At 43.6% G+C, this 24,709-nt stretch overlaps 1 protein-coding gene across 1 annotated transcript in view; it reads right to left on the bottom strand.

Moving 5' to 3' along the window:
- The window catches only part of LOC145356777 (lysine-specific demethylase 5B-like), a 340,420-nt gene that overhangs the window by 258,894 nt on the left and 56,817 nt on the right, over nucleotides 1-24,709 (bottom strand). The window contains exons 7-9 of the mRNA XM_080209644.1: nucleotides 11,080-11,189; nucleotides 2,555-2,713; nucleotides 1,213-1,332 (exon numbers count right to left, since the gene is read on the bottom strand). Coding sequence (XP_080065770.1) covers nucleotides 1,213-1,332; nucleotides 2,555-2,713; nucleotides 11,080-11,189 — 389 coding nt within the window. The remainder of the gene's footprint in view (nucleotides 1-1,212; nucleotides 1,333-2,554; nucleotides 2,714-11,079; nucleotides 11,190-24,709) is intronic.

Raw genomic sequence — 24,709 nt, 5'->3', positions numbered from 1 at the left:
CGGAGATCCACTACCTCTTTGCCTGAGATCAATGGAGGGGAAAGGGGGGGGTCTGATGCCACTCTGCCTGAGATCAGTGGAGGGGAAGTGGGGTGGGGGTTGCTCTGCCACTCTGCCTGAGATCAACAGGGGGAGAGGGGGAGGAACTCACAATTGGTCTGGGTGGCAGGGTTGTCTGGGGATAGGGGGCCTGTGATGCTGTGGGGGTGGGGCATTTAGGCCCAATCCACAGACTCCTACAGCACAATTCGGACTTGCTGATATTTTTGCAGGCAGGATGCATATGGGGACACCTCAGAACAGGTCTAAAAGTCAGATCTGAAACACTCCAGTTTCAAGTCTGCTCAGCAGTTAGAATCAAAATGGTAAAATAGAGCCCCAAGTGGCAACTTAGCATGACCAATTCACTTAATTTGCACATCTTTGGACTGTGGGAAGAAACTGGACCAGCTGGAGAAAACCCACGCAGACACTGGGAGAACTCCAGACAGACAGTAACCCAAAGAATGGAACCCGGGTCTCTGACACTGAGGCAGCAGTACAAACCACTGTGCCACCATTATTATCTGATGACAAAAGGTTAAACAGGTTGGGACTCTACTTATTGGAATTTAGAAGAGTGAGAGGTGATCTCATTGAAACACACAAGATTCATAAGGGGTTTGACAGGATAAATTCTGTGAGAATGTTTCCCCTGATGGGAGAGTCTAAAGTCAGAGGGCATAGTCTCAGAATAAAGGAGTGCCGATTTAAGACTGACATGAAGAGAAATTTCTTCTCTCTGGGACTTGAGTGTCTTTGGAACTCTTTACCACAGAGACCTGTGGGGCCAGAGTCCTTGTGTATATTTAAGTTCAAGATAGACAGATTTTGATCAGTAAAGGAATCAAGGGACAAGGGAAAACGGCAGGAAAAAGTGGACGTGAGGTAAGTTGGATTTTACTGAATAGCCAAACAGGTTCAAGGGGCCAAACCGCCTTCTCCTGTTCCAATTTCTTACTGTCTTACGGAATGCGCTGCCTGAAAACGTGGTGGAAGCAACTTCAATTGAAGCATTTATGAGTACTTAGATGATTATTTGCATAAAAACAACATGCAGCAGTGCAAGCATAAGGCAGGTTAAAGACACAAAGTCATAATGCTCATTTGGACAGCCAGTACAGATATGATTGGCCAAACGGCATAACAATTCTGTGATTCTGTCACACTCACATGAACTGGCATATTGAAGTAATCTGACTTGAAGGCATCTGCCATTTCTCCAAATGCACGGAGTGTGTAGTCCCTTGGGGCTTGCTCAAATCCAAAAGCTTCTTGAGGTTTGCTACACTCCTAGAACAAAGAAAAAGTGTTCAGGATTCATAGTGACATTACTGTGCGTCTAGCTGCTGCTACAGATTATAGTCTTACAATACCAAAAGGTTTCAGGACCCACTACAGTTCCCCTATTGTCGCAATAGGTCCACAGCAGGTGATACATTCAACCCTGAAACACCTGGTCAACAAGGGACACTTCTGTCAGGCTTCCTTTTATTGACTACACCTCAAGTCTTCGCCATCATTATCCCAACAAAACTCATCTCCAAACGCCATGACATAGAGCTTGGCTCTTCCGACCACAATTGGATCCTAGATTTCCTAATTTACAGACCACATTCAGTAAGGATTTGCAATGACACCTCCTCCACAATTATCCTCAACACTGGTGCCCCGCAAGGCTATGTCCTCAGCCCTTTACTCCTTATACACCGATGTCTGCATGGCCAAATTCTACTCCAACTTCTTTTCCAAGTTGGCTGATGATAGTAGGTCAAATCTAAATAATGATGACATGGAGTATAGGAAAAAGATAAGTGTGGTGAATTCGTGCAATGACAATAATCTCTCCCTCAATGCCAATAAAGTGAAGGACATAGTCATCAACGTCAGGAAACATAGTGGAGGATGTGTCCCTGTCTACATCAAAGATGATGAAGTGAAGATGGTTGAGACCCTCAAGCATCTAGGTTTCCAGATTACCGACAACCTATCTTGGACTCTCCACTCCGGCGCTATAGTTAAGAAAGCCCACCAACTTTCCCAAAAGATGAAGGGAATTCGGCATGTCTACTATGACTCACCAATCTTTACAGATGCACCATAGAAAGCATCCTTTCTGGATGCACTACAGCTCTGACCAAGTTTAAAAATAAAATCTCAGATGAGCAGGCGATTCCTCTCTCAGAAGGTCATCAGGCGTTTGCAATTCTATTCCCAGTCAGCCATGAAATATATTCAAAGCTGAGTTAAATATATTTTTGATTGCCAAGGGATTCAAGGATTATGGGGGCAGGCAAGCAGGAAAATGAAATTAAGGACAGACTCAGATCGGCATAATTTTATTGAATAGGAAGCAAGCTCAAAGGGCCAAACGGCTTACATAAAACCCTATTTCTCATGTTATTTTACAATTATCTATTTTAAACTTTGAAAATCGGGAATGCAAAAACAAAGTTAGATAGTCTTCATGCTGCTGTATAAATTTGATGCTCAGAGCAAGATTCCAGTTACCAACCTGAGCCAGACATTTTGGACACCTCCAATCACCTTTTGGAACATCTTGTAGGGGTGGAATTAAACAGAAAGTGTGGTAACTGTCATCACAGCCATCACACAGCAGAAGGCGATCCTCTTCATTACCTTGGCCACAGATCAGGCAAACATACAGGTCAACCTACAAAAGAAAGGAATACAGAATTCAGTCTGTGCCACAGAAGCCTGTTTCAACTATATTTATTTCATCTGACTCTATCAACATGTTTCTTTTTATATTCATGTGATTATCCAGCTTCCCCGAAACACATCTATGCTTTACACCTCAAACACTCCTTGTAGTAGCAAATTCCACTTTCTCACTGAACAAAGACATTTCTTCTGAATTACTTACTATATTTGCAAGTGAACATTTTGCAATTATACTTAGTTTTGGGCTCCCCACAGTTGGAAACATTTTCATTATACATACCCTATGAAACTGCTTCACAATTTATAAGATCACCTCCCAGTCTTCTCTTTTCTCTCTGAAAATCGGTTAGGGCCCTTCGTCCAATTTCACACTCCCCCTCCCCCCAGCCCAATAGCATAAATGTTTGCTGATTCTCTTTGCTCTTAGCTCTGACAAAGGGTCAATTAGATTCAAAACGTTGGCTCTATTCTCTCCCTATAGATGCTGTCAGATCCGCTGAGGTTTTCCAGCATTTTCTGTTTTTGCACCATTCAGCCTTCTTTGTTCCAAATAACTCCAACCTATCCAATCTCTCCTCGTAGCTACACTTTTCTTTTCCTGGCAACATTCGTGTAAACCTCTTCTGCATTCTCTCCAGCACAATTACGTCCTTTGTGTAATTCAGTGACAAGAATTGCAGACAATTCTCCAACTGTAGCCTCACTGGTTTTTTTTATACAATTCCAATATTATATCCTTACTTTTATATTCTATATCTCTGCCAATGAAGGAGAGCATTCCATATACCTTCTTCAACTTGGACTGCCACCTTTAGGGATCTGTGTACGTGTACGCCAAGATCTCTCATTTCATCTACCCTTCTTAGAATATTCCCATTTATTGCGTACTCTCTATAACTATTTGAATTTCCTAAATACATGACCTCACACTTCTCTATCTTCAAATCCATCTGCTACTTTCCACGCACTCACCAACCCACCTATATCATTTTGGAAATTATAGGTATCCTCTACACTCTTCTACTCAGCCAAACTCCCTCTCTATCAGCACTATGGATGTTTCTACACCACATGGACTGCAGCCGTCAATAAGATAGCACCCCACTACCTTCCCAAGGGAAATTAGGGATAGGCTATAAATGTTGGTTAAGCCAGCGAAGTCCACATTCTTTGAATGCATAAAAAACAATCATCTGGAGATATCAGCATTGCATTGAGGTAAGCAAGGGAAGAAGTCTCACAACACCAGGTTAGGTGCATTGGCCATGCTAAATTCAATGGTTTATTTCCATTGACCTTTGGGAAATTTATTTCTTAAAAAATGTATTTATCTTTGCTGGGGATTGTAAAAACCTATAATAAGTAGCCAAATCTTAACCACAAGACTTCTGTACTTACTCCTTCCTATAGCTCCCAGGTTTAGCTGTACTGATTCTGTTAAGCTGCTCAGATGCATGGTTAGCAGCAGCCAAAAGTTATGCATACCTCATTCTAAGCTAAACAATGAATGTGCACAGTTGTGCAAGATAATATGTCATTCCAATGAATTGTTTGGTTACGAAGCTTTTGGAATCTGGTTTAGATCCTTGATGCACTTTATTTTAACCTAATTTAATTAACTCTACCTGAGATACAACTAATGTACAAAAAAATACTTTTCTCACCGACTGGGGAGGGTGGATTGAAGAACCAATGTCAAATTAATGATCTTAATCAGAAGATTATAAATGCAATGAAGCTCATATGTATTGATGAAAAAGCATTTTTACTAGGGCAGCGTCCAAAGTGTGGGTATTTTAATTTTATTCAATAATTCCTGGCGAGTGGCAGAAACAAAAAGCACTGCTTAAATCAGCTGTGGATTTGGTAACATTTCCAAATTCTGATAGCATGCCTCCTAAATTTTGAGTCCAAGTCATTCATATACATAGAACTGCTACAGTGCAGATAATTCGGCTCACTGCATCTGCACCAACTCATGGAAAGTGCATTTTACCCAGGCCCATTCCCCCAGTAATTTTGTTAAAGACAACATTCATTACACAAAGCCAGGCTAAAGAAAATAAACTATGCAGTCAGTCAAGCTTACTCTGCTGATCAGTAAGATCATGGCTGGGTTTTCTGGGTGTGTCGCACCCAGCGCAGAACGTTTTATAGTGTAGCAGGACCAGAGAATCACAGGCGAGTGCTTTAGCGCATTCTGAGCCAGCACCAACTATTGTCGGTATTTTCCCACCCACTGCTCCCAGACATACTCTGAGCATTGAAATATGCCGAGTCCCTTTGAGGCTGGATCTTTATTGCTCCTGGGATTTTCCGACCCTCGGTGACAATGGGATCCCAGCAAGAATCACTAAAGGCCTCCACGAACAGAAACCAGGGGTGCAGGACTCATAGACCATTGAAGCCCCTGGTGATCAGAGACATGGACTGAGCATTGGCCATCTGGCAGTGCCAGAATTTTGTCCACTCACTAAACCTATGTCCCTTTGTAGCCTCCTTACATTCTCTTCACAATTTATTTTCCTACTTATCTTTGTCTTGTCAGCGAATTTAGCAACCTTCGGTCCCAGTCATTTATATAAGTTGTAAAAGTTGAAGCCACAGCACTGATCTCTGAAGTAAAGACTGATCACATCCTGCCAACCAGAAAATAACCCACTGACGCCTAGTGCTTCATGCTAGCTAGCCAATTCAATCCAAGCCAATACGTTATCCCCTACACCACAAACTTCTATTTTCCACACTAACTTTTGATATGGCACCTTATCATTGAATCCTACAGTGCAGGAGGCGGCTATTTGGCTCATCGAGTCTGCAACGACCACAATCCATCCAGGGCCTACACCGATAATCACATGTATTTACCTATTTAGTCCCCCTGACACTAAGGGACAATTTAGTACTGGTTCCTCTTTATCCATCTCAAATGTGCCTCCTTCAAAGAACTCCAATAAATTAGTTAAACATGATTTTCCTTACCCAAAACCACGTTGGCTCAGCCTGATAATCTTGAATTTTTCCAAATGTCCTTCTATCACACCTTTAATAATAGCTTCTAACATTTTCCCTATTTCATATGTTAGGCTAACTGGCCTGTAGTTGCCTACTTTACGCATCCCTCTCTCTTTCTCTCCCCCCCCCTTTTTGAATCTTCCAACCAAATAGAACCTTTCCTGAATATAGAGAATTTTGGAAAACTAAAATCAATGCATCAACTATCTCATTAGCCACTTCTTTCAAGATCTTAGAGTGAAGTCCATCCAGACCCGGGGATCTGTCACTCCACAGACCCAACAAGTTGTTCAATACCACTTCCCCAGTAATAGTAATTTTCTTAAGTTCCACCTGTTGAGTACAGCTGTTTCTGGGATGTTATTTATGTTCCATATCATGAAGACCAATGCAATGCAACTCCGCTTCTTTCCATTATCAACATGCACATTCTATAGGACCAATGCTCACTTTGTTAACTCTTATTTAAATATCTGTAGAAACTCTTACTCAATTACTACCTAGCCTTATCTCGTACTCTAGTTTTTCCCCTCACCAATTATTTTGTCAAACTTTGATGTTCTTTATATTCTTTCCAAAAGGAGCACCCTTAGTTGAAGGGTCAGTCATGAGGGGGCATACATTCAAGGTGAGGGGCAGGAGATTTAGGGCGATGTGAGGAAAAACGTTTTTACCCAGAGGGTGATGATGGTCTGGAATGCGCTGCCTGGGAGGGTAGACATTGCCTCACATCCTTTAAGAAGTGGATGAGAATACAGGAGGCATGGTTATTAAGTTTGCAGATGACACCAAGATTGGTGTCATAGTGGACAGTGAAGAAGTTATCTCAGATTGCAACGGGATCTTGATCAATTGGGTCAGTGATCTGACGAATGGCAGATGGAGTTTAATTTAGATAAATGCAAGTTGGTGCATTTTGATAGAGTGAACCAGAGCAGGATTTACTCAGTTAATGGTTGGGGAGAGTTACAGAATAAGGAGATCTAAGGGTACAGGTTCGTAACTCGTTGAAAGTGGAGTCACAGGTGAATAGAATCATGAAGGCAGCATTCAGCATGCTTGGTTTCACTGGTCAGAACAGGAGTTGGGACATCTTGTTGAAGTTGTACAAGACATTGGTAAGGCCGCACTTGGAATACGGTGTACAGCTCTAGTCAGCCTATTATATAATGGATATTACTAAACTAGGAAGAGTGCAGAAAAGATTTACTAGGATGCTACCAGGACTTGATGGTCTGAGATATAAGGAGAGGTTGGATAGACTGAGACTTTTTCCTCTGGAGCGTAGAAGGCTGAGAGGTGATCTTATTAAGGTCTATAAAATGATGAGGGGCATAGATAAGCTAGATAAGTCAATATATTTTCCCAAAGATAGAGGAATCTAAATCTAGAGGGCATAGGTTTAAGGTGAGAGGGGAGAGATACAAAAAGGTCCTGTGGGGCAATTTTTTCACACTGAGGTGGTGAGTGTCTGGAAGAAGCTGCCAGAGATAGTAGAAGAGGCAGGTACAATTTTGTCTTTTAAAAAGCATTTAGACAGTTACATGGGTAAGGTGGGTTTAGAGGAATATGGGCCAAATGCGCTGAATTGGGACTAGCTTAAGGGTTTTAAAAAAAAGGGCAACGTGGACGAGTTGGGCCAAAGGGCCTGTTTCTACGCAGTAAACCTCTATGACTGATTTTTTGAGTACCTGGATGAGCATTTGGTACGTCATAACCTTCAGGGCTATGACCAAGTGCTGACACATGGGATTAGGTGGGAGTTCAGGTGTTTCTAATGTGTCAGTGCAGACTTGATGGGCCAAAAGGCCTTTCCTGCATTCTATGATTCTATGAATTTTCTCGTTTGCCACGAGCCTTTGACCAAATATATGCTTTTTTTAAAATTTATACCGTCTTTAACTTTAGTTAACATGAGTGATTCGTGAGTTTTTCTCTCATTAGAAAGTGTCAAATCTGGGTATTCTTATCTATCCCATTAAATGTCTGCTATTAAACCTCCGTTGATCTACTTCTTAAGCACATTTGTCATAAGAACATAAGAACATAAGAAATAGGAGCAGGAGTAGGCCATCTAGCCCCTCGAGCCTGCCCCGCCATTCAATAAGATCATGGCTGATCTGTCGTGGCTCAGTTCCACATTCCCGCCCTCTCCCCATAACCCTTAAACCCCTTGCCTATCAAAAACCTATCAACCCGCGTCTTAAAAATATTGAGCGAGGCAGCCTCCACCACTTCAACAGGCAGAGAATTCCAGAGATTCACCACCCTTTGAGTGAAAAAGTTCCTCCTCAACTCCATTCTAAACCGCCCCCCCCTTTATCTTGAGGCTGTACCCTCTAGTCCTCTAGTCTTGTCAGTTAACTCTAGCTAGCTTTGCTTTTACGCCATCGTAATCACTCTTATTTAAGTTTAAAAACTGGTCTTAGACACAGTCTTCTCTCCCTTAAACTGAAGGTAAAATTTGATTACATTACTATCAGTGCTACCGAGGGGTACCTTCATTATGAGATTACCAATTAATCCTATCTCATTGCACAATACCAGGTCTAATACAACCTGCCCTCTAGTTGACTCCAGAACATGCTGTTCCATGAAACTATCCTGAAAATATTCTATGAACTCCTTAACTACAATTTGGCCATCTGATATTTTCAATTATATACAGATTTAAAATCCCTCATGATTATTGCAGTACCTTTCGGAAATGCACCCATTATCGCTATACTCTGTCCTACTATGTTATAACTAGAGGCCTGTACTTCACTCCCACAAGTGATTCTTTGCCTTTATAACTTTTCAACTCAACTCAAATTGATTCTGATTCCTGGTTTTTTTGAACTTAGGTCATTCCTCTCTAATGTGCTAATAGCATAATTAATTACCAGCGTCACCACTCTAGCTTTTCTTAATTATCCATCAACGATCAGGTCCAGTCTATGTCACCCTGTAGCCATGTCTCTGTAATAGCAATCAGATCATAATTATTCATTCTGTCCCTGTCTGCCATGGTCCGTTTATCATTATCCATAACCTTCCTCTCTGGCCTTGCCTCCTACAGTGCAGGAGGCCATTCAGCCCATCGAGTCTGCATCAATAAGAATCCCACCCAGGCTCTATCCTGTAATCCCACATATTTAATCCACTAACCCCTCTAACCTATGCACCCCAGGATATTAAGGGACAATTTAGAATGACCAATGCATGCAACCCGCACATTTTTGCAATGTGGGAGGAAACCAGAGCACCAGAGGAAACCCACACAGACATGGGGAGAAAGTGCAAACTCCACACAGATAGTCACAAGCCAGGAATCGAACCCAGGTCCCTGGAGATGTGAGATGGCAGTGCTAACCAATGTGCCACCCTTAACTCCACTCTCCTCATTAATATACTACATCTTCCTCAGTTTTGTAACTTGCCCAACAATTGAGTTTAAAACTCTTTCTACTTCCCTTGTTAGGTGGCTTGCTAGAACATCAGCCCCAACATGCTTCAGCTCTAGAATGTTCCAAAGGTACACATTCCAAAAGTACAGATCCTACTTTCCTCATTACTGGTGTCAGTATCCCACAAACTGGAACGTCCTTTTCCCACACCAGTCTTTGAACCACATATTCGTATCTCAAAAAATATTTTTCCTATGCCAATTTGCAGCTGGCTCTGGCAGTAATCCAGAAATTATTACATTTGAAGTTCTGCTTTTTAATTTGAGGTCTAGCCCCTCATACTGATTATCGAGGATCTCCTTCCTCATCCTAACTACGTCTTTGGTACCTACATGGACCATGACCATGGGATCCTCCCCCTCCAGCCCAGAGTAGATGGCCTGAATCCTAAGGCAACACAATCTGGAGTCTTGCTTCTTGCAACAGAAAACAGTGTCAATCCCCCTCACTAAACTATCCCCAACTACCATTACACTTGTATGTGCTCCCCACAATTGAATCGCTTCTCATACCATGATCAGTCAGCACATCCACCCTGCAACCCTCACTCTCATCCAAACAAGCTAAGCGAACTTCAAATCTGTTGGATAATTGCGAAGGTTGAAACTCCTGTACTCTGGGTCCCTTTATCTGCCTCACTCACAATCACACTCCTGCCGCTGACCACTGACCGAATCAGAAGACCCAAATCCTAAGAGGTGTGACTGCATCCAGGTAACATTTCCCCTTCCTGATATGTCGCAGAGTTTACAACTCAGCCTCCAGCTCAATGACTCTGAGCCAAAGTTCTTCAAGGTGTGTATTGTTTTAAATTTTAGAAGAGAGTAGAACTTACCCACTTAGCAGATCTCAACAAACAGCTAGCTCCTTTCCCTATAGTAAATTAGAAACCAGTCCTCAAAGCTTGTCCACCATTTAAAAGGCACAAGTCATAAGTATAATGGAATACGCTCTTGCCTGGATGACAGCAGCTCCAATAACATAGGAGCTTGATACAATCCAGGACAAATCAGTCCATTTCAATAATACCCATAATCAGTTTAAACATTCATGCCCTCCACCAATGGCATACAGTAGCACCTAGTTTCCAAGGTTTCAACAGTTCTTTCTTCCTGTTCCTTTCCACGTCACTGGTTCAGAAATAGATCACAACTGGTTCTTTCTAGCTACTTCAAGGTATCCTTAACCTAGCACACTCCCTGATCCCTCTTGATCACAATTGTAGAGGCTACTTTTATTTGTCTAATTATATACCTGTTAGTGAAACCCTTCTCCAATACCCTGCCTTGGACTGCTCCCTGTTTCAAGGTTCTATTGTTCCATTGGTTTACGCAGTGCCCAAATGCAATTCAGACATTCTACTTAAATTGGCAAAAAAATGATGTTACATGTCTATCACATGGGACTTGCATCAATGATTTCATCCTCCTCCCTCGATCAATTTTTTGACTTAATACAATATCGACAGAATCACAGAATCCCAACAGTGCAGATGGAGGCCATTTGGCTCATCGAGACTGTACCAACAACTATCCCACCCAGATCTGCCTGCTGCATCAGCACAGCCTGTGAAAACTTGAAGTCAGGACAACCTAACAGAGGTTCTGCACATAGGAGAATAATAATAACTGCAGCACCAACCAATGCAACAGTGGAACTCCGGGTCAGAATGTTACCTGTAGCTTTTGGAATGTGAGACATTTTTCACTCTGAAAGACAGGACTGTAAACTTGAGCAACCCTGACGGTGTAACAAATGCAAAGCTTCACTAGCCCTTTTACTAATTAAGCAAACAAATTGTTTTATTATTAGGCAAATTCCTTAATTAAAAAGGCATATACCATGAATATTATAAATCCTTACTTAAAAAAGCCTGGTCTGATATACTTACAATATTTGAGGCAATAGTATTCCTGTTGTTTCTGAGTGCCCTGGTTCGCTCTGGATCAATGGTACGATTCTCATTTCCCTCTTTCTTCACTGCAGGCACAGTGTACTTCTCTGGATTTTAATAAAAATACATCTTTCAGGACTAAAGGAAACATGAACACACAGTGACACAGCAAAGTGTATCACTAGGAAATGGAACACTTGCTATTTTGAACATCAATTAACATTAAGTACGTCCAGATCAATAATGAGCATCAAATTCTAGTGCCCTACCTCATTTCCAAAGGAGCACCTGCAAGCACACCAATAATGTTCTGATACTCTGTCCCTTGGAAGAATTTTACATAACAAACTTGTTTTAAAAATATAGATGTTTTGAATGAGATTTCAGCTTGATGGCCAACTTACTCTAAATGTGGACAGACTTTTACTGCAGGCCCAACTGGGTGAGGCCTTTGAAGATATTTTTCATTCCATGAGTTTGGACTGGATTTGACCTTAATCCAGAGGAATGGAAAAAAGCATACTGATTTTACTCAGTTACCTTTTGAAACTGAAGTTGGATCAAACTCTGCATCCCATTTGACCAAGCTCAGCATCTGACTTCCACATCCTCTCCGTAAGACTACTTTCACCTCAGTAACCTTACCTGCCTCCACCCTTCCCTCAATCCATCTTCCAAAAGCCACATCCACAGCTGTTACCTCCAGATCTGACCATTCCAATATTCTCCTAGTCAATACCTATTAATAACCGTACATAAACTTAGATTTATCAAAAGCTCTGATGCACCTATCCTAACTCAGAAGGAAGTACGGCGTTCAATTCCCGGCTTGGGTGACTGTCAGTGCAGAGTTTGCACGTTCTCCCTGTGTCTGCATGGGTTTCCTCCAGGTGTTCCGGTTCCCCCCACAGTCCAAAGATGTGCAGGTTAGGTGGATTGGGCATGCTAAATTGCTCCTTAATGTGAGGGGGACTAGCTAGGGTAAATACATGGGGTTATGGGATTGTGGTCAGTGCAGACTCAATGAGCCGAGTGGCATCCTTCTGCACTGCAGGATTCTATGATACTCAAAAAAGTTGGAATCCTTGAAAATTGATAAGTCATGAGGACCAGATGGGCTGCTAAAGGATGCCAAACAATTATAGGCCAGTTAATTAGTTAGTCTTAAATCAGTGGTGGGCAAATTAGTAGAATCAATCCTGACGAATAAGATTACCTGCCATCGAGAAAGGGATGGACTTTTCAAGAATGGTAAGCATGGATTTGTTAAAATAGGCATAGATGCATCATTCAATCCCTGCAGTGCAGGAGGAGGCCATTCAGCCCATCAAATCTGCACCAGCTCTCTGACACAGTATCCTGACACAGTATTCTACCCAAGCCCCCTCCCCAGCCCTACTGCCATAATCCCATTTATGTAGCTCACTACTCTCCCTAAATTACATATCTTGGGACACAATGGCCTATCCACTAACCTGCACATCTTTGGACTGGTAAGCTACTGCAGAAAATACGGATGCATGGATTGAGGGTGATGTAGCAGTTTAGATCAGGAATTGGCTAGCTGATAGAAGACAGAGGGTGGTGGTTGATGGGAAATATTCAACCTGGACTTCAGTTACTAGTGGTGTACCGCAGGGATCTGTTTTGGGGCCACTGCTGATTGTCATTTTTATAAATGACCTAGATGAGGGTGTAGAAGGATGGGTTAGTAAATTTGCAGATGACACTAAAGTCGGAGGAGTTGTAGACAGTGAGGATGGATGTTACAGTTTGCAGAGGGACATAGGTAAGCTGCAGAGCTGGGCTGAGAGGTGGCAAATGGAGTTTAATGCAGAAAAGTGTGAGGTGATTCACTTTGGAAAGAGTAACAGGATTACAGAATACAGGGCTAATGGAAGGCTCTTGGTAGTGTCGGTGAGCAGAGAGATCTGTGTACATGCGCATAGATCCCTGAAAGTTGGCACCCAGATTGATAAGGTTGTTAAGGCGGCATACGGTGTGTTAGCTTTTATTGGTAGAGGGATTGAATTTCGGAGACAGGAGATTATGTTGCAACTGTACAAAACTCTGGTGCGTCTGCACTTGGAATATTGCGTACAGTTCTGGTCGCCACATTATAAGAAAGATGTGAAAGCAATGGAAAGAGTGCAGAGGAGGTTTACCAGGATGTTGCCTGGTATGGTGGGAAGGTCTTACGTAGAAAGGCTGAGGGACTTAAGGTTGTTTTCGTCAGAGACAAGGTGGTTAAGAGATGACCTAATTGAGGCATACAAGATGATCAGAGGATTAGATAGGGTGGACAGTGAGAGCCTTTTTCCTTGGATGGTGATGGCTAACACAAGGGACCATTGCTTTAAATTGAGGGGTGATAATTATAGGACGGATGTCAAAGGTAGGTTCTTTACTCAGAGGGTAGTAACGTCGTGGAATGCCCTGCCTGCAGCAGTTGTGGACTCGCCAACTTTAAGGGCGTTCAAATGGTCACTGGATAGACATATGGATAATATTGGAATAGTTCAGGTTCGAGGGTCATTAGATTGGTTCTTATTAAATTGGTTCTTATTAGATTGGGAACTTATTAAAAAGGGTAGATGTAGTCCAAAGATGTGCAGGTTAGATTGATTGGCCAGGCTAAAAATTGCCCCTTGGAGTCCTGAGATGCGTAGGGTAAATATGTAGGGATATGGGAGTAGGGCCTGGGTGGGATTGTGGTCGGTGCAGACTCGATGGGCCAAATGGCCTCTTTCTGCACTGTAGGGTTTCTATGATTCTATGAAATGAGAGATCTTGGTATACAAGTGCACAGGTCCTTAAAGGCAACAGCTCAAGTAGACAAGGCTGTAGAGAAGGCACATGGAATGCTCTCCTTCATTGGCAGAGATATAAATTATAAAACAATATCATGCTGGAATTGTAAAAAAACACTGGTGGTATAAAACAGAGTATTGCATGCAGTTCTGCTCACCATATTACAGAAAGTATGTAGTTGCTCTGAGAGAATGCAGAGGTGGTTTGCAAGAATGTTGCCAAGGCTAGAAAAGTATAACTAACATGAGGTCGAATCGTTTGGGATTATTTTCCTTGGAACAAAGGAAGCTGAGGGGTGATTTGATAAAGGTGTACAAAATTATGAGGGGAAGAGATAGGGTGGACAAGAGAACATTACTCTCTGAGGTGGTACAGCAGTTAGCATTGCTGCCTCAGACCCAGGTTCGATTCCCAGCTTGGGTCACTGTCTATGTAGAGTTTGCACGTTCTCCCCATGTGTGCATGCGTTTCCCCTAGGTGCTCCGGTTTCCTCCCACAGTCCAAAAGATGTGCCAATTAAATGCATTGGTCATACTGAATTCTCCCTCAATGTACCCGAACAGGCTCCTGGAGTGTTGCAACTAGACAACTTTCACAGTAACATCATTGCAGTGTTCATGTAAGCCTACTTGCGATACTAATAAATAAACTTCAAACTTTAAACATTGTATCCCTTGGTGGAGAATTCTGGAATTAGGGGATATTGAAACATTAAAAAAAAGCAAAAATATATCATTTGGCACTTCAAGCCTGCTCTGCCATTCATTGCAGTCCCTTTGGTCCCTTTAGCCCCAAGAGCTATATCTAATTTCTTAAAATCTTACAACCTTCTGGCCTCAACTACTTTGTGACAGTGAATGCCACAATTCACCACCCTCTGGGTGAAGAAATTTCTCCTCACCTCAGTCCTAAAAGATTTACCCCTTATCCTCAAACTATGATCCCTAGTTCTGGACTCCCCCACTAACAGGAACATCCTTTCCGAATCTAACCTGTCTAATCATGTTAAAATTTTATTATTCTAAAAATCAGAACCCCTGTCACTCTTCTGAACTCCAGTGAATATAATCCTAACCAATATGACATACCTGCCATCCCAGGAATCAGCCTGATAAGCCTTCACTGTACTCCCTTTATAGCAGGGATAAGGACGCCAAAATTTCACACAATACTTCAGGTGTGGCCTCACCAATGCCCTGGACAACTGCAGTAAAATATCCTTACTCCAGTACTCAAAGCTTCTCACTGTGAAGGCCAAAATACCATTTGCATTCTTTACTGCCTGCTGTACCTGCACACTTACTTTCAGCGACTGGTGGATGAGGACACAAATGCCTCACTGAGTATCCATCTCTCACGTAAAACCATAGAATCCTACAGTGCAGATGGAGGGCATTTGGCCTATCGTGTCTGCATTTACCACAATCCCACCCAGACCCTATCCCCATCACCCCATGCATTTAGCCTAGGTAGTCCCCCTGATACTAAGGGGCAATTAATTTATCATGACCGATCCACCTAACTTGTACATCTTTGGCCTGTGGGAGGAAACCAGAACACCTGGAGAAAACCCATGTAGACACAGGGAGAGTACGCAAATTCCACACAGACAATGACCCAAGCCAGGTATTGAACCTGGATCACTGGCACTGTGAGGCAGCACTGTGCCACCGTGCAAAATAATAATCTGCTTTCCTACTATTGCTACCAAGTGGATAACCTCACATTTATGCACATTATACGGCATTTGACATTCATTTGCCCACTCAGACTGTCTAAATCACAGTGAAGCATCTCTGCACCCTTCTCACAGCTCAATTTCCCACACAACTGTGTTTCATCTACAAATTTGGAGATAATACATTGAGTTGCCTTTTCCAGACCATTTATATATAATGTGAACAATTGGAGTCCTAGCAGAGATCCACTACTTCACTGCCTGCCAATTGGAAAATGTAGTAAGAAGCAGAGGTTAAAATCCAACATGTTTATTTGGTAGCATAAGCCATTTGCTTTCGAAGCGCTGCTCCTTCATCAGGTGAGTGGGATTTCAGTTCATAAACAGGGCTATAAAGACACAAATTCAATTTACAAAATAATGGTTCGAATGCAATCTTTACAGGTAATCAAGTCTCAAAAGGTACAAACAATGTGAGTGGAGAGGGGGTTAAGCACAGGTTAAAGAGATATGTATTATTTCAGGCAGGACAGTTAGTGAGATTTTGCAAGCCCAGGCATGTCATGGGGGTTACAGTAGTGTGACATGAACCCAAGATCCCAGTTGAGGCCGTCCTCATGTGTGCAGAACTTGATTATCAGTCTCTGCTCAGCGACTCTGTTGTCATATGTCGTGAAGGCCACCTTGGAAACACTTATCCAAAGATCAGAGGCTGAATAAATGCTGGCCAGCCAGCGACGCCCATGGGCATTCACCTTCTGAAAGCTAGTGGCTTGTGCTATGAAATAAACCTGTTGGACTTTAATCTGATGTTGTGAGACTTCTTACTGTAACTGGAAAATACCCATTAATGCCAACTCTTTATTTCTTGTCTGCTAACCAGCTTTCTATCCATCTCAAGCCACTAGCCATAATCCCATGCGCTTCAACTTTACATGGTGGTCTGCTAATGTGAGACCTTGTCAAAAGCCTTCTAAAAGTTTGAAAAGACCATATCCATCGGTTTTTCAGATAGGGATATCTTGCTGCAATTGTATCGGACGTTGGTGAAGCCACATCTGGAACTCTGTGCGCATTTTTAGTGTCCTTATCTGAGGAAGGATGTCCTTGCTATAGAGGAAATACAGCAAATATTTACCAGGCTGATTCCTAGGATGGTAGGTCTGTCACATGAGGAGAGACTAAATCGGTTAGGATTATATTCACTGGAGTTCAGAAGAGAGGGAATCTCACAGCAACACGGTTACACAGCGTAGATTCAGAAAGAATGTTCCCAATTTGGGGGGGGGGGGGGGGGTGGTGGTGGTGGTGGTGGTGGTGGTGGTGGTGGTGGTGGTGGTGGTGTCCAAAATTAGGAGTCATAGTTTGAAGATAAAGGGTAAACCTTTTCGAACTGATGGGAGGAGAAATTTCTTCAACTAGAGGGTGGTGAATGTGGGGAATTCACTACCATAGAAAGTAGTTGAGACCAAAAGGTTGTATGATTTCAAAAACAAATTAGGTACATCTCTTGGGACTAAAAGGATCAAGAGATATGGGGGAAAGGGAGATCAGAATTTGATGATCAGCCATGATCAAAATGAATGGCGGAGCAGGCTCAAAGGGCCAAATGGCCGACTCCTGATTCTAGTTTCTGTGTTTCAAGCTAAGTGGTAATAAGTGTGGAGTGGACTTGAGGAAGACCATTTTTACAAAATGGGTGGTGGTTGTCTGGAATTCACTGCCCGAGTTGGTGGTGGAGGCAGAGACCCTAAATTCTCTTAAAAAGTATTTGGATCTACACCTTAAGTGCTCTAAGCTGTAGGGCTATGGGCTGGGTGTAGGAAGGAGATATTAGGAACAAAGGACAAAGAAAATTACAGCAGAGGAATAGACCCTTCGGCCCTCCAAGCTTGCACCGACCATGTTGCACGAATGAACTAAAACCCCCTACCCTTCCTGGGACCTAATCCCTTCATTCCCATTCTATTCACGTATTTGTCAAAGCGCACCTTGAAAGTCATGTCGTATCTGCTTCCAATACCTCCCCTGGCAGCTAGTTCCAGGCACACACCACCCAAAACTTGCCTCGTACATCTCCTTTAAACCTATGCCCCCGAGTAATTGACTGTTCCACCCTGGGAAAAAGCTTCTGACTATCCACTCTGTCCATGTCTGTCAATCTTGTAGAATTCTATCAGGTCGCCCCTCAGCCTCTGTTGTTCCAGTGAAAACAAACCAAATTTCCACAATCTCTCCTCATAGCTAATGACCTCCATACCAAGCAACACCCTGTATCCTCTCCAAAACATCCACATCCTTCTGGTAATGTGGCGACCAGAATTGAACACTATATTCCACAGACCTTTAGGGTCCAGAATTCCGAAGATTTTCTACCCTCAAGTGAAGAAATTCCTCTTCATCTGTGTCCTAAATGGACTGCCTATTATTCTGAGACTGTGTCCCCCGATTCCAGACTCACCACTCAGAAGAAACATCCGAAGTACATCTACCCTTCTGCACGTCGTAAGAATTTTTAAAGTTTCAATGAGATCAGCTTCTCATTCTTTGAAACGCTATAGAATATCAACCCAATTTGATGCGGCCTAACTGAAGTTCGCTAAAGCTGCAACATAACTTGCCAATTTTTAAACTCAATGCCCTGGCCGATAAAGGCAAGCATGTCCTATGCCTTTTTGACCACCATCTCCACTTGTGTTGGCATCTTCAGGGACCTGTGTACCTGTATTCCCAGGTGCCTCTGCCTATCAATGCTCTTAAGAGTTCTGCCATTTATTGTACATTTCCTATCTGTATTTGACCTTCTAAAATGCATTACCTCACATTTGTCTGGATCAACTCTACTGCCATCTTTCCGCCCAAGTCTCCAACTGATCTATATCTTGCTGCATCCTGATGGCCTTCATCACTATCCGCTAATCCACCAAACTTTTTGTTGTCCACAAACTTACTAATCAAATGTTACATTTTCCTCCAAATCATTTATATGTATTACAAACAGCAAATGTCCCAGCACTGATCCCTGAGGAACGCCACTTGTCACAGCCCTCCATTCAGAAATGCACCCTTCCACTGCTACCCTCTGTCTACAACCAAGCCAATTCTGTATCCACCTTGCCAGCTCACCTCTGATCCCACGCAACAGCACTTCTGCACCAGTCTACCATGAGAGACCTTGTCAAAAGCCTTACTGAAGTCCATGTAGACAACATCCACTGTCCAACCCTCAATCATCTTCGTCACTTCCTCAAAAAACTCGATCAAGTTTGTGAGACATGACCTCCCCTTCACAAAAACATGTTGCCTGTCGCTCGTACACCCACTTATTTCCAAGTGGGTGTAAATCCTGTCTCAAAGAATCCTCTCCAATAATTTCCCTTCAGTGAATTACCTGGATTATTCTTGTTACCTTTCTTAAACAAAGGAACAACATTGGCTATTCTCCAATCCTCTGGGACCTCCCCTGTACATAGTAAGAAGTCTCACAACACCAGGTTAAAGTCCAATGGGTTTATTTGGTAGCAAACACCATGAGCTTTTGGAGCATTGCTCCTTCGTCAGGTAACAAATAAACCTGTCGGACTTTAACCTGGTGTTGAGAGACTTCTTACTGTGTTTACCCCAGTCCAACGCTGGCATCTCCACATCATGACCTCCCCTGTAGCCAGTAAGGATACAAAACTTTCTCTCAAGGCCCAGCAATTTCTTTTCTTGCCTCTCTTAGAATGCTGGGTATATCCCATCAGACCCTGGAAACTTGTCTATCTTAATGTTTCCCAAGAACTCCAATGCCACCTACTTTTTGATCTCAACACACTTTCCCAGACTCATCAATCACCAAGTCCTTCTGTTTGGTGAATACTGGCGCAAAGTACTCATTTGATGACTTACCCATTTCCTCTGGCTCCACACAGAGATTCCCTCCCCTGTCCTTGAGTGGGTCAACCCTCTCCCTGCTACCCTCTTGCTCTTTATATATGTATAAAAAGGCTTGGGATTTTTCTTAATCCTGCTGGCCAATGATTTTTTGCAACTCCTTTTAACCCTCTATGTTCCTTGCTCAAGTTTATTTCTACTTTCCTTGTATTCCACTCTTGCTTCATGTATTCCCAGACTCCTAGCCTTGACAAATGCTTCCTTTTTCTCTTTGACAAGGCTCACAATATCTCTCATTATCCAAGGTTCCCAAAACTTCCCATACTTATCCTTCATACTTACAGGAACGTGGTTTTGAATCCCTATCAACTTACACTTGAAAGCCTCCCACATGCCAGTTGTTGATTTGCCCTCAAACATTTGCGCCAAATCTACATTCTTTAGTTCCTATCTAATATTATTGTAATTAGCCTTCCCACAGTTTAGCACCTTAACTTGAGGACGACACTTACCTTCATCCATCAGTACTGAATTGTGATCACTGTTCCTGCACTGCTCCCCTACAAAATAACCACCACCTGGTCAGGCTCATTACCCAATACAGGTCCAGTACAGCCCCTTCCCTAGTTGGACTGTTTGAAGAAGCCTTCATGGATGCTCCTTACAAACTCTACCCCATCCACGTCCCTAGCACTAAGTGAGGGTTCCTAAGTGTCCTCAGACTGGCATGGACAAGATGGCTGAATAGCCTCCTTCAATGCCATAATTTTTCTGTCGTTCGATGGTTCTAAATCCTGTGCACCTCAATATTGGCTCCAGGTTCAGCAACGTCAATTTTAAAATTCTTGCATGGCCTCGCTTCTCCCTTCATAATCGCCTGCAGCACGACAAGCCCCACCACCCCTGCCTCAAAGTTCTCTGTCTCCTAATTTATAGCTTCTTGCACAACCTCAATTTTCTTCAGGCCATCATTGTCAGCTATGTCTTCACATGCTTACGCCTTAAATTGTGAAATTCTTTCCATCTCCCCATTCCACTTCAAACCAATCTTCAGAACTTATCCCTCCGAAGCAACATCTCCATGTGGTTTTGTGTCAAATTTTACCTCACAACATTCCTGGGATTCACCATGGGGTGTTTTACTATAAAAACAAGTTATTGTTGTGTTATCAACACAATTGTTGTGTTATTGTTGGGAATCAAGTAGATAAGGTTGTTAAGAAGGCATACGGTGTCTTGGCGTTTATTGGTAGGGGGATTGAATTTAGGAGTCGCAGTGTAATGTTGCAACTGTACACTACTCTAGTGCGGCCGCACTTGGAGTACTGTGTGCAGTTCTGGTCCCCGCATTACAAGAAGGATGTGGAGGCGTTGGAGAGGGTGCAGAGGAGGTTTACTAGGATGGTGCCTGGTATGGTGGGGAGGTCCTATGAGGAGAGACTGAGGGATTTAGGGTTGTTTTCGTTGGAAAGAAGGCGGCTAAGAGGGGATCTTATTGAAACATATAAGATGATTAGAGGTTTAGATAGGGTGGATAGTGATAGCCTTTTTCCTCGGATGGAGAAAGCTAGCACGAGGGGGCATGGCTTTAAATTAAGGGGGGGTAGCTACAGGACGGATGTCAGGGGTAGGTTCTTTACCCAGCGGGTGGTGAAGGATTGGAATGCCCTGCCTGCTGCAGTTGTAAATGCGTCTAGTTTGGGGGCGTTTAAGAGATCTCTGGATAGGTTTATGGACGAAAAGGGATTGGTATAGGCTAGTGGGTCATTGTTTTTGTAACTGGTCGGCGCAACATCGTGGGCCGAAGGGCCTGTTCTGCGCTGTAATGTTCTATGTTCTATGTAATGTATTAGTAGCGTGAATGCCAAACAGCAAACCAAACAGCAGAGGATAACATTCAATGCATTATGTTAATAAAAGCTGAAATTTTTTTAGTCAGGACTGCTTTTAAATGGCAATTTCAAACATGAATTTAGTTATAAAGTAAGAAATACTGAATGTGTAGCTAGTTGAAAAAATATAGAGAAGACATATTCCAGCCGACTGTTCTACGAGTACATAGCCACGACAAAGGTTCAGTAAATTGCACAATGGACACTGTGCATAATAATGACACAGGCCCTGTAATCTCTTTTCTGACTAGAGTAACTCTATCACATGAGAACACAAAAAAATTAAGATAGAACATAGAACATAGAACATTACAGCGCGGAACAGGCCCTTCGGCCCACAATGTTGCGCCGACCAGTCTTATTTTTAAAAAAAAACATTGACCCACTAATCTAAACCAATCCCTTTTCGTCCATAAACCTATCCACCAATCTCTTAAACGCCCCCAAACTAGGCGCATTTACAACTGCAGCAGGCAGGGCATTCCAGTCCCTCACCACCCTCTGGGTAAAGAACCCACCCCTGACATCCATCCTATAACTACCCCCCCTTAATTTAAAGCCATGCCCCCTCGTGCTAGATTTCTCCATCCGAGGAAACAGGCTATCACCATCCACCCTATCTAAACCTCTAATCATCTTATATGTTTCTATAAGATCCCCTCTTAGCCGCCTTCTTTCCAGTGAAAACAACCCCAAATCCCTCAGTCTCTCCTCATAGGACCTCCCCTCCATACCAGGCAACATCCTGGTAAACCTCCTCTGCACCCTCTCCAAAGCCTCCACATCCTTCCTGTAATGTGGGGACCAGAACTGCACACAGTACTCCAAGTGCGGCCGCACCAGAGTTGTGTACAGTTGCAACATGATGCTGCGACTCCTAAATTCAATCCCCAAGATAATTTGATAGAACAAATGGAAGCTGAATCCAATCGCTGACAAGTCAAGTTTCCACAGAATCACAAAATTGTTACTGTGCAGCAGGGGGCCATTTGGCCCATTATGTCTACATCAGCTCTCTGAATGAGCATTATGCTCATTCTCCTGCCTTTTCCCTGTAACCCTGCACACTGGGTAGTATTTTACCTTTTATTAAGTGCTGGGCAAGCTTGACAGTGGGAGAGTTTCAGATCCATTTTTTGGGTGCGTTTTTAGGCCCACCCATTGGCGCTCTGACTGCAAAGTTAGTACAAGTCCATTCCTTACTGCAGAAGCCTGTGGGCAGGGCATAACCCGAAAGCCTGCAGTTTCAAACGGAGCCTCCAACTGCACGTGTGCAGCAAAGAATTAAAATAAAACAGCTCCCCTGCCAGATCACTTCAGGGCCTGATAATGCCCCCCACCCCCGCCACAGCATTACTGACTCCCTTATCTCCCCATCCCCCCCCACCACCCAAACTGATCGCATCCCCTCACCAATCTCAGGCAGAGTGGCAGCGCCACCCCCTCCCACACCAATCATAGGCAGAGTGGCAGCGGTACCCCCCAGCCCACTTGCACATGGCCCCCATCTCCCCCAGCTCCGATGGTTGTCTGACACCTACCTCCCTTTCTCGCCCCTGTCCCCAATAATCAAAAAGGGACAGATCCACCATCGCCCCATCAGCACACCTGCAAGTACTCACATGCCTTCCCCTCAATGGTAATAAGCAAATTGCATTTAACTTGCTGGGATGCTCTCCCAAACTGCCTGCAGGTGACGTGCCCTAACAAGGACAGCTCCATGAAAACTCCAAGAACGGACAGACAGGCCAGTCGTACAGGAAGAAATGTCTAAGAAGGCAGTGCCCAGATTTGGAGAAGCCGACCCGAGCAGTTTGCTGGATGCTGTGGAGGCAAGGTGGGGCATCCTCCTTCCCCTTAGACAGTGTCCTGCTGGGGTGAAGAGGTCAGGCTCACCACCCACTGCCTTTGCCCCTTCTTGACAGTTATGGACATTCTTGTCCTGTGGGGGTTGAAGGAGCCATAAAAGAAATGATAACGCAGCTCCTGCAGAGAATCAGGTGTGGCTCTCAGGGCAAGCGCTATCATACTCTAGGGGAAGGGAGACGAAGTAGAAGCTTGTGGATTGGGGCTGGAAGCGTGCAGTGTGCTGGGAATGAGGGGATCTGGGGGAAGATGCTAGATGGGATATAACACTCATCCTTGTTGCCCGGATGAGGTAATTGACCCTTTCTTGGCAATGCTTCCCTCTTCTATGCCAGTATCGTGGCACGAACAAAAGTGGCCGCTGCCTCCCAGGATACTTTGCCATCACTTCCCCTTAGACAGTGTCCTGCTGGGGTAGGAGGAAGGGCTCGAGCCTATGTTGGGACCTTCCAGCCAGGAGACTGTGGCTATGGCTACACCTTCTGACTTCCTCATTCCTGACACTAGGGCATCTCAGTGGCAGCAGGATGAAGAGAGTGTCATGGATACGTTCCAGACACCTGAAAATTGGCCAGGGCCGTCAAGGTTTGGGCCCTCCAAAGGATGCTCGCCAACAGCTGGCCCCCTCCACCTCTGATGTGTGCTCCTGGGGAGACAGCGAAACATAGTGGTAGGCCACGTAATGTTAAGTTGTAGGTGCACTAAGATGGCATGGGTGAAGGGCAGCATTAGTTCGATCGATAGTTAAGCACGTTAATGTTTCTGGTTTATTTAGAACCACAAGCTTTCAGGGCATTGCTCCCTCGTCAGGTGAGTGGAGAAGTAGGTTTCACAAACATGGCATATATCAATAAAGACACAACTGCAAGATAACGGTACCGAAAGCTCGTGAGTCCAAATAAATCTGTTGAACTTTAACCTGATGTAGTGGAATTTCTTACTGTGCCCACCCTGTTCCAATGCCAGCATCTCCACAACATGTTTTTATATTAGCATTTATCATTTAGACACTTTTGTCAGCAATGTTTTTTCATCTTCCACTTGCAATTAATTTGTCTCAGATGTGTCTCTCACAGGAATCCTCTTACTGTGATGGTCACCGGAGAGATCCTTCATGTTGAAGAAGGGGGAGACACTTCAACAGTGTCACTGAGAAAATGAAGTCATTGGTTCCCCAGAACTCACAAGAGATTCCCTCCCTTCCCCCACCCCAACTGTTTTGGGGTCCTGTATGAGGGTTTACTGATCCCTTACCTACTACACAACGTGGACCCAAGTGTCAGCATGCATGTAGAGCTCAAGTAAGAGTCAGACTAGTTTGCACCAGAGCATCATCAAAATGGTGCTTAGCAAGATGTCATCACCCTGCTGTCTGCCAACGAAACTCAGTGACACAGCATACCCAGGCCCACCATTGTGATGTTACAATGGTGCAGGAGATAGTAGGACTTTTGGGAAGTGATGGAACCCATGTGCAGCACCGCAAGCCCCTAGTGAGCAAAGT

The sequence above is a fragment of the Carcharhinus amblyrhynchos genome, chromosome 22 (assembly GCF_965287045.1).
Source record: "Carcharhinus amblyrhynchos chromosome 22, sCarAmb.v2.hapA, whole genome shotgun sequence".
Lineage (NCBI taxonomy): Eukaryota > Metazoa > Chordata > Chondrichthyes > Carcharhiniformes > Carcharhinidae > Carcharhinus > Carcharhinus amblyrhynchos.
The sequence above is the reverse complement of the archived record's forward strand: the minus strand, read 5'-3'. Positions and strand labels throughout refer to the sequence as shown.